This window comes from Phytophthora ramorum (assembly GCF_020800215.1).
Source record: "Phytophthora ramorum isolate Pr-102 chromosome Unknown Phyram_PR-102_s0001, whole genome shotgun sequence".
NCBI classification, from domain to species: Eukaryota; Oomycota; class Peronosporomycetes; order Peronosporales; family Peronosporaceae; genus Phytophthora; species Phytophthora ramorum.
The window spans coordinates 4,260,934-4,272,800 of NW_027150647.1; the positions used below are offsets into that span (position 1 = coordinate 4,260,934).

General features: G+C 52.5%; 3 protein-coding genes across 3 annotated transcripts; 2 read left to right on the forward strand and 1 right to left on the reverse strand.

The window, feature by feature from the left end:
* Nucleotides 1–1,016: 1,016 nt before the first annotated feature.
* Nucleotides 1,017–7,673, forward strand: KRP23_1063 (Histone acetyltransferase HAC1; the record flags this gene model as incomplete). Its single annotated transcript, XM_067880899.1, has 1 exon — nucleotides 1,017–7,673. The coding sequence occupies one exon, from the start codon at nucleotides 1,017–1,019 to the stop codon at nucleotides 7,671–7,673; it is 6,657 nt and encodes a 2,218-aa protein (XP_067751631.1).
* Nucleotides 7,674–7,894: 221 nt separating this feature from the next.
* On the reverse strand, nucleotides 7,895–8,320 carry KRP23_1064 (uncharacterized protein; the record flags this gene model as incomplete). The annotated part of the gene is made up of 3 exons (XM_067880910.1): nucleotides 7,895–7,966; nucleotides 8,038–8,156; nucleotides 8,245–8,320. 3 exons carry the CDS (start codon nucleotides 8,318–8,320, stop codon nucleotides 7,895–7,897), a joined length of 267 nt encoding a protein of 88 aa, XP_067751632.1.
* A 150-nt stretch (nucleotides 8,321–8,470) lies between these two features.
* KRP23_1065 (uncharacterized protein) lies at nucleotides 8,471–9,060 on the forward strand (the record flags this gene model as incomplete). Its single annotated transcript, XM_067880921.1, has 2 exons — nucleotides 8,471–8,926; nucleotides 8,998–9,060. The coding sequence occupies 2 exons, from the start codon at nucleotides 8,471–8,473 to the stop codon at nucleotides 9,058–9,060; spliced, it is 519 nt and encodes a 172-aa protein (XP_067751633.1).
* Nucleotides 9,061–11,867: the final 2,807 nt, after the last annotated feature.

The following is an 11,867-nucleotide window of genomic DNA, read 5'->3' on the forward strand; positions in this document are numbered from 1 at the left end:
CCTCGCCGATTAGTAACATGTGCAGCACCCAGTCGGCTGATTTCTACACGGACATCATCAAAATGACTGTATGCCAGACGCAGCTAAACTTACATGTCCTGCATCATCGACGGAGTGCTCGCGCCATCAGTCAATCTGATTGCAGCCAGCTTAGAGCGGCGGTATGGTATGCCCATCAGCTATATGTACATGTACCGCATCCACCACCGCCGTTAATGTTGTGCGATCGTCGGGGAGACCACTTCGATTTCCCACTGCCGCCTCCCCCCTCGTTGACCTCGTTGATCATCGGCGCTGCCGTGAATTGACGATGGTAAACATGGTCCATCCGGTGATCGCAGTAGCACCGCGATCACGTGGTCAATTGTCACACCCAGCGGTAGGCATACACATACACACTGCTGTTCGTCGGTGCTGTTTGGGTGCAGCGAGCGGCTTGTTAAACGCAATCGGCTACCTCCACTTTTGAGCGAGTGGTGCATGTACAAATTGTGTACCAAAATGACCAAAATACCATTTTGGGGCGACAACTTTACCCATCTGTGTAATTATACCTATTTATACCGCCTATATCTGCAAATACTTTAACTCCTGTCTGAAACCCTCTCGCTGTCTACACAGTGAGAAAAAGAAAAGCTCCAGTGCAGAGCGAGGAAGGCCCGCACGCCCGGCCCCGACACGCATCCGCACGCCCCCTCTTCCGAGTCCCCGCGCAACCATCTGCTCGGCGACTCGCTTCTCTCTCGTATCGCGGTGTTCGCGTCCCCAGAGTGTCCCTACAGCCCGCGCGCCGCTCGTTCCAGTGCGCCGTCTCGAGGCTCAGTGAAGGCGCTTCGACCGCGGCGACTAGGAGAGCTCCCAGGGTTATAAGAGCTCGTCTACAGACACGTTTAATCAGGTATGGCTCTGTGCTACGATGTACGCGCCTCTTCGACGCGAATCGCGCGTGTATTCGTTGAGTAATGACCCTCACAAAGAGACACTAATAATGTGTGGCGGACTTTTTCCAGGGTATTATGGACAACTCACACGCGTTCGTGGGGGACTTTGGCATGAACTTGAACGGCGACAACCGCTTCATGAATCAGTTCAACTTGGGCGGCAACGGGAATGTCAGCAGCGGCGGCATGGATCTGTCCGGTGGTCTGGACTTTAGCAGCGGTATGAACCTCATGACGGACTCGTCCATGATGCTCGGAGGCGGCTCGTCCTCGTCGACTGCAGGACTGATCGACTTTCCTGATGAGCTGAACTCGCCCACGACGACGGCGAACAGCGGCCCGAGCAGCAGAAGCATGGTGGGCTCTTCAGGCTCGATGATGACGGCGGCGTCCGCGCCGATGACGTCCACAGCGGATGCGATCCCGTTCCCGGCGTCGCTGGCTGCAGAGTCGCTGACGAGCGGTGGCACGTCGGCCTCTTCGTCGGGAAGTTTGGACGTGATGAATTTTATGAACACCACCACGACCAGCAGTGGGATGGGCAACAATGGCAATGGAATGGGTCTCGACATGAACATGGGCATGAATATGAATATGGGCATGGGGGTAAACAACATGGGGATGGATATGAGCGGCAGCAACGGCTTCGGGATGAACGACGCGAACCAGATGATGTTCAACAACATGCAGCATATGAACATGATGAACCCGCAGGGATCCTACTACGTGCCTCAGCAGCAAATGCAGCAGCAGCACTACATGCAGATGATGCAACAGCAGCGTCAGTTAAACTTGCAGCGTCAGCAACAGCAGCAGCAACAACAGAAAGCGCTGCTCGAGCGCCAGCGACTGGCACAACAACAAGCGCAGAAAAACAACAACAATCAGCAAACTCAACAACAACAGGCAGCGCAGCAGAAGCAGCAACAGATGCTCGCATCAGGCCAAGTTCCTCCTCAAATGTCTGCGCAGAGGCAACTGAGTGGCGGCAATCCGAGCGTTAATTCTAACGTGAATGCTGCGCGATCGCAGCCTCAAGCGTCAAGCCAAGTTGCTGGATCTGTTTCAGGTGCAACACGACCGACATGGCAATCTTCGGCCGACCAGGCGCTCCGTAAGGAGATGCTGAATCACATTATGCGGGTACTTCAGAACCAACGGTCAAATGCACCAGCTAATTGGCTTCAGAAGCTTCCTGAAATGGCGCATCGACTGGAAGATGAGTGCTACCGTATCGCTGCCTCGCGTGAAGAGTATGCAAACACTAGCACATTGCAGTCGCGATTGCGTAGCATTGTGCGAAGCGCGCAGACTCACCAGCGCAGCGTCGGAGGTAATGCAATGCGCCAGCCTGGTGCACCAAACCAGGCTTCCCCTGGGGACATTCGATCAGCATCTACTGTACCTACTGGAGCGCCAATTCCGTTTCCTGGTGCCAACGCAGTGGGTCCTACTACCAACCGAGCAAACGCGGATGTGAACAATCTTGCTGCTCAGGCTATTCAGATGCCGCCAGAGCTACAAGACCCCCCGTCCCAGGTGAGTACTCCAGTTAAAACAGAAGTGTCACGTATGCAGTCGTCGTCTTCACTGATCGACTCGGTCATGTCGAATCGTTCATCCATGAGTGGCCCGGGGATCTCGCCCCTTGCTGGACAGAATGGAGTTCAAACAACCCCCGGAAGTAGTCCCAATGCAAGTGGGAATGCGTCGGGAATGGGAACAACACCTGGCTCTGGATCAACATCAGCAAACTCTCCGGGTTCAGCGACTGCTGCACGAAACAAGTCGGCCCAGATCATTTGGCAGTTTAAAGCCAAAGCTCAGCAAGTGACGTCAGCCCTGGACAAGAACCAGACAACGGAGTACCACAACAAGTTGCGACTCATGGTTCGTGAAGACGTGAAGACCGCTGGGTCCAAGGAAGTATTGCAGCGCCAGCAGCAGCGACTTTTATTGCTGCGGCATGCCATGTGGTGTAAGTCGCCGGAGGGCTCGTGCACGACTACCCCGAGCTGCGGTGAAATGAAGCGGCTCTGGGCTCACATGGGAGCTTGTCGACAGACGAATGCGTGCTCTTACAGTCATTGTATTTCGTCGAAGTACGTGCTGTCGCATTTCCAGCAATGCACAAATGCCAAGTGTCTTGTGTGTCAGGTGGTTCGGTATCCCGTGGAGGTGAAGGAGAAAAATGGTGCGCTGATGCTGGATGCAGATCGTGCATTGCAGCAAATTATTGCAGCCAGTCAACGTCGGCAGCGAATGATTGCGATCAAGAAGCAACAAGAAATGCAGCAGCAACAGCAGCAGTTACAGCAGCCGCAGCAGTCCCAACAACCCATGCCTCTAGCTATGCCTGCTCACTTACAACAGCCGCAGAATAATGGCAATGTGGCCATGGGATTCCAGCAGCAGCAGCAGCAGCACAATGCCGGCCCAGTTGGTGCAAATGCGAACGCGATGGGAATGGCGATGCCGAACGTAGACAATCGCTCTGTTCCAATGCCGACAGTGCAGGCCAATGGCACTACTACTGGTGCAAATGGTGTGGTGGGCCAGCAGGTCCCTGTGAAAGCAGAAAATCCTGGAGCTCCTACAAACCTTGTCCCGGATGATCAGCGACAGCTTCAGCTCATAAAACAGAAGTTAAGCAGCCGATCTTTGGAACAGCTGACGGCGCATTGTCTTAAGCTAGAAAAGTGGGTGGAAGAAATTCGTGCACGCATGAATGCTATTATGAACGAGTGTCGACAGCTATTGCATCTGTCAAACTCGACGCAAGACCCGATGCAGAAGACTCAATACGAAGCACAAGTACAAGAAAAACGAGTGATGCTCAAGCAACTTGATGTAAAGTTCAAGCAGTGCCGAAGCCAGCGGAACATCGTGAAGCATGTAATTGACGAACGTAATGCCAGTGGAGCTATGCTTACCCAGAATGGGGGTGCACAGTCACATCCAGGCATGAACAGCACAACGAACGCGATGCAGCCGATACCGATGCCGACTCAAATACAACAACAGAATCCTCACCAATTGCAGCAGGGGTCAACTGTTTCATCGATGCAAATGAAGCCGTCGCCTGATGATCTGCTGGGTGAAGAAGATATGGATGTCCCCTCCAAGGTTGATAGCAGCCTTGCAGTCGCGGGAAAGCCACTGGAAATGCCTATGGATCTTCAAGAATCTACTGCAACCCCTGTTTCAGTAGCTGCACCGTTGAATACGCTGGCTGGCTCGGCTCCGATGAATGGCCCTTCAGTGAATCATTCTCAGAGCCAAGGTACAGCCCATGGCCAAATGCAGGGATATGTGATGAGCAATTTGTCATCAGCAGCATCGGGTGGTGTCACAGTGAAGGAGGAGGTGCATGGTGCATCGCTGCAGTCATCGTCGTCTGCTGGGTCGGCTCCAACCCAGACTTTTGTAAAGAAGGAGGAAGTGGCAATAAATCCGCTGACGATGAACAACTCGAAGCTGAATGCAATGATGGTTGAACATCGACGAATGGATGCCAGCAAGGACTTGCAGCTGCCAGCAGGTGCAGTAGCTACGTCCACAGCGATGATGGCGAGCGATGCGAACTCATGCTCCGCGGTTGCGACACCACCAGCACCGCCTGCTTCCTCAGAAGTGCCGATGTCAGTGCTGAGCGAATTGAGCAATGAGGACCTTGCTTCGCACGTCGACTCGTTGGTGACATATTACAACGCCACGGTTTCTCCGTTGAATTTGAAGAAAAAACTCGAAGCGCTGTTGAAAGGTATGATGGAGCACAAGTTCGGATGGGTGTTTAATACGCCTGTGGATCCAGTTGCACTGAATATTCCCAATTACTTCAAGATTATTCGCAAGCCGATGGACCTGGGAACAGTAAAAAAGAAATTGGAGCTCGGCATCTATAATCACATGGAAGAGTTCGCTCACGACGTGCGCACTACATTCCAGAACGCGATGCAGTACAACAGTGAGGACCAGGATGTCTTCAGTCTTGCAAAGGACATGCTGTCTGATTTTAACGGGGAAATGCGCAAACTGGCAGCTGAAATTGACGTCGATGAAAAGGCTGCTCGTGCAAAAGAGAGCTCGTGTCGGTTGTGCGGCATCGAGCGCATGGTGTTCGAGCCAGCAGTGCTGTATTGCAATGGCGAGTGCAACAGCCGCATCCGGCGGAACTGCTACTACTACACTTCAGCAGACAACAAGTATCACTGTTGCCACCAGTGCCACGGTAGCTTGCCTGATACTATCAAACACAACGAGGGTCGCCAGTATCACAAGAGTGAGCTCACGCGCAAAAAAAATGATGAAGTGCATGAAGAGCCTTGGGTGCAGTGTGACAAATGCGAACGCTGGGTTCACCAAATCTGCGCTCTTTTCAATGGCAAGATCGATAGCGAGAAAAAGCCGCAGCTGGTCAAGACCGAGAGCGGCCAATCAACAGATAGCGGCGATGCATCGGCTTCTTCGTCTGGATCAAACCCCACCACCACTGTCACTACTACAACTGTTGTCAAGAGTTCTGCATCGTCGGGGTCAAAGGGAACGGTTCACTCTATCACGACTTCACCAGGTAGTGAGTTTTTGTGTCCAGAATGTCTGCTGGAGCATCGGAAGAGCGAACCGGAAAAGTATAAGGTCGGGCGGCACGCTTTCAGTGCGAAAGACTTGCCGCGCACGAAGCTTTCAGATTTTTTGGAGCGCCGAATCATCCAGTCATTGAAAGCTGAGCGTGAGGACGAGGCAAAATGGACGCAGCGCGATGTGAACGATGTGGAGACGGCTGAAGGGCTTACTGTGCGATTGGTGTCAAACATTGAGAAGCAACTGATGGTTCGGGATAAAATGTTTCAGCGGTACAAGGACTCTCACAAGTACACGTCTGAGCACCGTTTCAAGTCCAAGTGCATCTGTATGTTCCAAGAGCTGGACGGCGTGTCTGTTTTGCTGTTCGGAATGTACGTCCACGAGTTCGACGAGCAAGAAGCGGATTGCAACTCGCGTCGTGTGTACATCTCGTATCTAGACTCAGTGAACTACTTCAAGCCGGCCCACCTTCGCACAAAGGTGTATCATGAGATGTTGATCGCATATTTCGACTTCGTGAAGCAGCGAGGCTTCCACACGGCGCATTTGTGGGCATGCCCGCCTCTGAAGGGTGACGACTATATCTTGTACTGCCACCCTGAGGCGCAGAAAACACCGAAGTCTGATCGTCTACGTGCTTGGTATGTGGATATGCTAGTCAAGGCCGAGGAGGAAGGTGTGGTTTGGCAAATTACGAACATGTACGACGACTACTGGCGGGACCACAACACCCCTTGTGCGCTGCCATACTGTGAGGGCGACTACTGGGTCGGCCTGGTTGAAGACTTGATCGAGAAGTTGGACGCCGAAAAGCCCAAAAAGATTGTTAACAAGCGTGGCTCGAAGTCGCATAAGCGAAAGAACTCGGACACGAAGAAGGCGGCAAACAAGAAATCCAAGTCGAAGAAGCCGAAGCGCCGAAAAACTGCGTCCGGCGGAGAGGGGTCGGGCGATGAGGATGATGACGAGGGCGATGGACACGAGGAGACTGCAGGATCGAATCGTACGCTTACTGTCAAGTCGCTAGACACTCCGGACTGGAAGCTGACAGACCCGCTAATGCACAAGCTGGGCGAGGTAATTGAGCCCATGAAGGACGATTTCTTGGTAGTGAAGCTGGTGCCATGCTGTCGCGTGTGCAACACATCCGTGGTGCAGGGAACTCTGTGGCTTGACCCTAGCGTGAAAACGGAGCATGGACTGAACCCAAAGGTGGTGCAAACTGCGCTGTGCGATGGATGCTATCAGAAGCTGAAGGTCGTGTCGGTCGCAGGGTCGTCGGCCGCCCATCACAGACTGCAGACTCGATTGAATGTTCTCATCAAGGAAACGGTGGCGCTTCCCGAGCGATGCACTGATCCGGACGAGATCAATGATAGCGAGTTTTTTGACACACGACAGGCGTTCTTGAGTCTGTGCCAGGGCAACCATTACCAGTTCGACGAGCTGCGGCGCGCCAAACACTCGTCCATGATGGCTTTGTACCACTTGGGCAACCCGAACCCAAACGCCTACGTGTACGAGTGCAACGCGTGCACGCGCGATATTGTATCAGGCAATCGCTGGCATTGCCACACGTGCCCGGACTTCGACGTGTGCGACGCTTGCTACGCAAAGGAGAAGCACGAGCACCCGCTGGAGATGGTGCCTACGAGTGGTGTCGGAACTGCAGGAAGTGGTCCAGGTGGCTCCACTGGTCCTGGAGCACCCGGCACTGGCGCGTTGACGGCAGAGCAGCGACGACTTCGCGAACAGCGCGCCAAAAACGTTCGTTTGCACATGCAGTTGCTTGTCCACTCGAGCTCGTGTGCTGACGGCAACTGTGGGTCGTCGAACTGCGAGAAGATGAAGGAGCTGATGCGCCATGGAGCCCAGTGCAAGCAGCGTGCTTACGGCGGGTGCACGATCTGTCGGCGCGTGTGGGCACTGCTCCAGCTGCACGCTCGCCAGTGTCGCCAGTATGAGTGCAAGGTGCCGCGCTGCCACGACCTGCGCGAGCACGTCCGCAAGCTGCAGCTGCAGCAGCAGCTCATGGACGACCGGCGACGCGCAGCAGTCACACAGCAGTACCGCCAAATGCAGAGTGAACGCCAGCAGGAGCAGCAGAGTCGAGCTCAAGGCGACGAGCCCATGCAGCAGGCATGATCGACAGATATCCCGGCCGGCTTGGATCGAGCTTTGAGGACCCAAAATGTCGAGTGTAGCAATAGGATAGGGCAAACCATACTAAATGTAGATGTGTGTCAACGTTGTCTGCGTTTGCAAAGCACCCCCAGAACCTGACAGACGTGGATCAAGCCCGCGCATACTATTAACTGCTCAAGGGGAGGTGTCTAGCTTGGACGCAGCGTCTAGTGGCTCCATTTCTATGCCTTCTTGACGCCGAGCCGTTTCTGGCGGCGACGGTGGTGCGAGCACGGACGCTTTCCGTGGTTGGCCTGCCACAAAGTAGAACAAATGCACATGAGCATATATTGACAACAGTACTAAAATCCCTCACGTCCCGCACCTTCTTGGGGCGACGAGCGTTCCGGTTCAGCAGCTCCATGGCTGCGGGAGTCTCCTCCGCAGCGAACAAGTTGAAAGGCGCATTACGCACGCCGGCGATGGCTACAACCGGCTGACGGGCTGCAAGAAAACAAGAGAAACACCGAGTCAGCGATACTGAGACCAAGAGAAGGCGGAAAAGACGGTGGAGCGCTGTATGGACACGCACCGGCGATGGAGGGGAAGAGCGAGGCCGGCGCCAGCGCGCTCTTGGCCACGGCGGAGAGCAGGCGCGAGCACAGCATGTCGGTCTGGCGGTGGGTGGCTTTGATGAAAAGAGAGGCTGCAAAATGCAGTTAGGCTTTTGTTGCGGTAAGATTAGTTGAGTTGCGCATAGGTGTACCCTATTTAAGGTACCGACGGCTCGGTTGAAGTTACCATTTTAAAAGCGCAACATGAAGAAGGAGGCGCTTGCACGCCGCCAGCCGAGCGAGAGACGGGCGTTAGGTGCCCGTGGAGATGGCGTGGACGAGTGTGTGCGGTTGGCAGTGGCGCTCGACGGCTGCGTTGCGTTCAACCCAAAGCGATGGCGACAAGTACTGGACAAGTCCTCGACCGTGTTGCACCGCAGAAAAAGCGATGCCCCCGGCAACTTAAACCGCGAAGACAGGAAGAGGACGCCCTTATCTCGAGAGGAGGACGCTCGAACGCCCGTAGAAAGTAGCCGAGCGTTGCCCACGCTCTCCGTCTCGCAGTATTTGAACCAGCCAGAGATGGTGCGGGACCTTTTGAAAGAGGCAGAGGGAGCTTATGATCAGGAGGAGGATGATCTTGTGATGGATCCAGAGCTGCAGATTGGCGACCAGGAGAACGAAGATGATACCGGGGAAGGTGTGGACGAAAATGATGAGGTAGTTACTGATCGAGAGGCAAAGGAAGCTGCGTTGGTGGTGCTGCCTTTGTTGAGGACCGTGTCGCCTAGAACGAGACGAGGTCTGGCACACCTGCCTCCTCCAAGCGAGGCGGAGATGCGTGGAATCGATAGTTTTGAACGCTCTGTAGATCATCCAGAGTTTTTTGAAGATTTTTATCGAGAACTGAAAAGGAAGAGAATGCAGCAGGCTCGACGGCAAATCATACTGCCTGGCAAGAGTATGACCTTGCCACGATCAATTGCACTACGGAAAACGAAGAGGCCGTGCGGCACCATTAAACCGCTCAGGAAAAGAAAAGAGATTGTTGCTCGAGCTGCTACTCTTGCAGTAACGTCAGCAGACGAGAAAGAACGCGCACGGGAAGTGAACGAACAGAAGTCTATGGAGAAAGAAGATACAAGAGGATCTTGCTTGACAAATATATTGAAAGTGAAGGTATCGAATCAACTCCATGCACCTAGCAGGACCCTTAAACCAAAAGGAAGCCGCAGCTATAGCAGATTAATCCAGGAGCAGCACCATGCCGAGTTGCAGCATGGGGCAGCTGAATTTCAGGTGAAGGAAACCATCGACGAGATAAAACAGTGGATTCCTCTTGATGTTATTTACGCGCTTGGGTTCGGGAAGTTCTCGTCGCCAGCCCAACAACGAGCTACTGAAGTTTTATTTCGTGTTGGAGTCCGCCTACAAAATCAACTACTCTTCCTAGGAATGCGTCATTGGAAAGGGTTTGTCCTTTCAATGCAAGAACAGGAGTGGGAGTATCCCAGCATCCGCTTACAATGCTGGTGGCGGCAAATATGTGCTAAGCGTGAAGTTTCTACACGAAGAAGAATCCGAAATGAATTGCAACGTAGACAAGAAGCCTTTCTTGCCCTACTTGCAAGCAAGGAGCAGCAAGCGGCTTGCAGGATAACGCGTTGCGTACGAAATTATGTTTTCCGGCATTCGCGTGAGCGAGCAGCAACACGAGAAAAAGCTGCTGTCTGTATTCAAAGTTTCTGGAGAAAATTATGCACTCAGTGGGCAGCACTACGTCGGGAGCTACACAGGCAACGACAAACTAACGCTGCTGTCGTCATTCAGAAGTATGTGAGGCGGATATTAGCTCAGCGCAGACGAGTTCTACTGAGTAAGATTGATTGCATCGAAAAGCGTCGTCGCCAAAAAGCTGTTACAGTTGCAGGTTGGGCAAAAAACACAAAAATGGTTGGAGCGGCAATTTTTATTCAGCGTGCATTTCGCAATTGGCAACAAAAGAAAGTTTTAATACTTCGTCGCCGACGCGCTGCCTTTGAGCGCGACAAGAAAAAAATACTTACGGTTCAAGCTCATTATCGAGGCCAACAAGGACGCAGATGGGTAACCAAGCACAAACGCGACATTAGTAAAGCAATTGCTACTCTTCAGTGCTCATGGAGGTGCTTTCTTGCTAGATGTGAGCTCTGGCGGCGAAAGAAGCAAGCTCTTGCTCAACGTAATCATCTTTTGAATGAAATCGAAGAAGATCGTCGAAACAGGAAATCTAATGCCCTCGTTCCGATACATTTACAGAAGAAGTGGAATCAATTTTCGCTGTTGAAAGCAGCTACTGTGCTTCAGCCTGGTGATCCATCCAACTCGCGAGAAGTCCAGGCTGCTAGGAAATTGCAGGCCCGGTGGAGAGGAAAACAAATCCGCAAGCGTCTTCGTTACGAAAAAGCTAAGGAAATAGAGAGATCAAGACGTCAGGTCAATCGCAAGCGAAGACTTGCGGCGGTTTGTATTCAGAAGCGTGTTCGAGGAATAAGAGGACGTGCCTATGCGTGGGAACTGATAGAGGAAAGAAGTGCTGAGCGAATCCAACGCGTGTGGAGAGGATACAAAACTCGAATACAGCTCTTGAAAATGAGATATGCCCTCAAAATGATCAACAGGATTCAAGCACGCTGGAAAGCTAGACGAAACCTAGAGAACCAGCGGTTCCGTGCACTCAATGCAGCTATTTTACAACGAGCAGCGAGGAAGTTCATCGGAAGAAGGATGCTGTCTACAGTAGTTCGCCGGCGACAGTTTCTGGCGGAGGAGGGTGCAGTAGGCAAGGTCCTTGAGGAGAAGACTCGCAGTCGAGTTAAGGATGAGTTATTGCTGCAAAGTTTTTGCTTCAAAGCGCTGAAGGTGGCAGATGAGAAAGAGAGGGATGCACTGGAGGAAATTCGTGTTGATCGGTCATTGTACGTTGTGAACTTTGCGAAAAGAGAGTGGAAACGAAAAGGCTATGATGGAATTTGGCAGGAAATCTTTCGAAATGCCTCTGGGAACTCGTCGGAGATGGATAATTCTCATTTTGCGAGATTTCTCAAGTCACTACCCCACGCCTTTATTCACAGGACCCAGTTTCCAATGCAGAACGCTGATGTGATTTTCGCGAAGATGAAGGAACCAAAAGCAAAGACCATCTCATTCCAGAGATTTAACCAGGCAATTTTGATGTTGCTGAAAGAAAGGTTTGTGGACACCAACCAGAAGGAAGCCAAAAAAGGCTCAGAACCCGTCGATACTGGTAGTGAACTCGAGCGATTTCTCCGGTTCATGAACCGCTTTGTACTTCCGTCAACCATTCAGAACGGAAAATACAGGAAAATGTTAGAGGCACACTGCACTAAGCGGTTGCTGTGGTCTGTTACAGTATTACGGCGGTTTGCGGTAAGAATTGCAACCAAGAACAGGCACGACAAATTCGTAATCCTTTTCCGCGAGGAACAAATGCACAAGCATCGTAGCAAATGTGCCTCTACGATTCAGCTAGCGTATCGCTGCTACAAGTTTTGCTTGCAGTTGAAGGAGATGCTCGCGAGTATGTTTATTGAGTTCGTTGATCACACCGGCCGCACAGTTAGGTTCCAACACATTGGTAGCGGAAAAATCCTCACGAAGC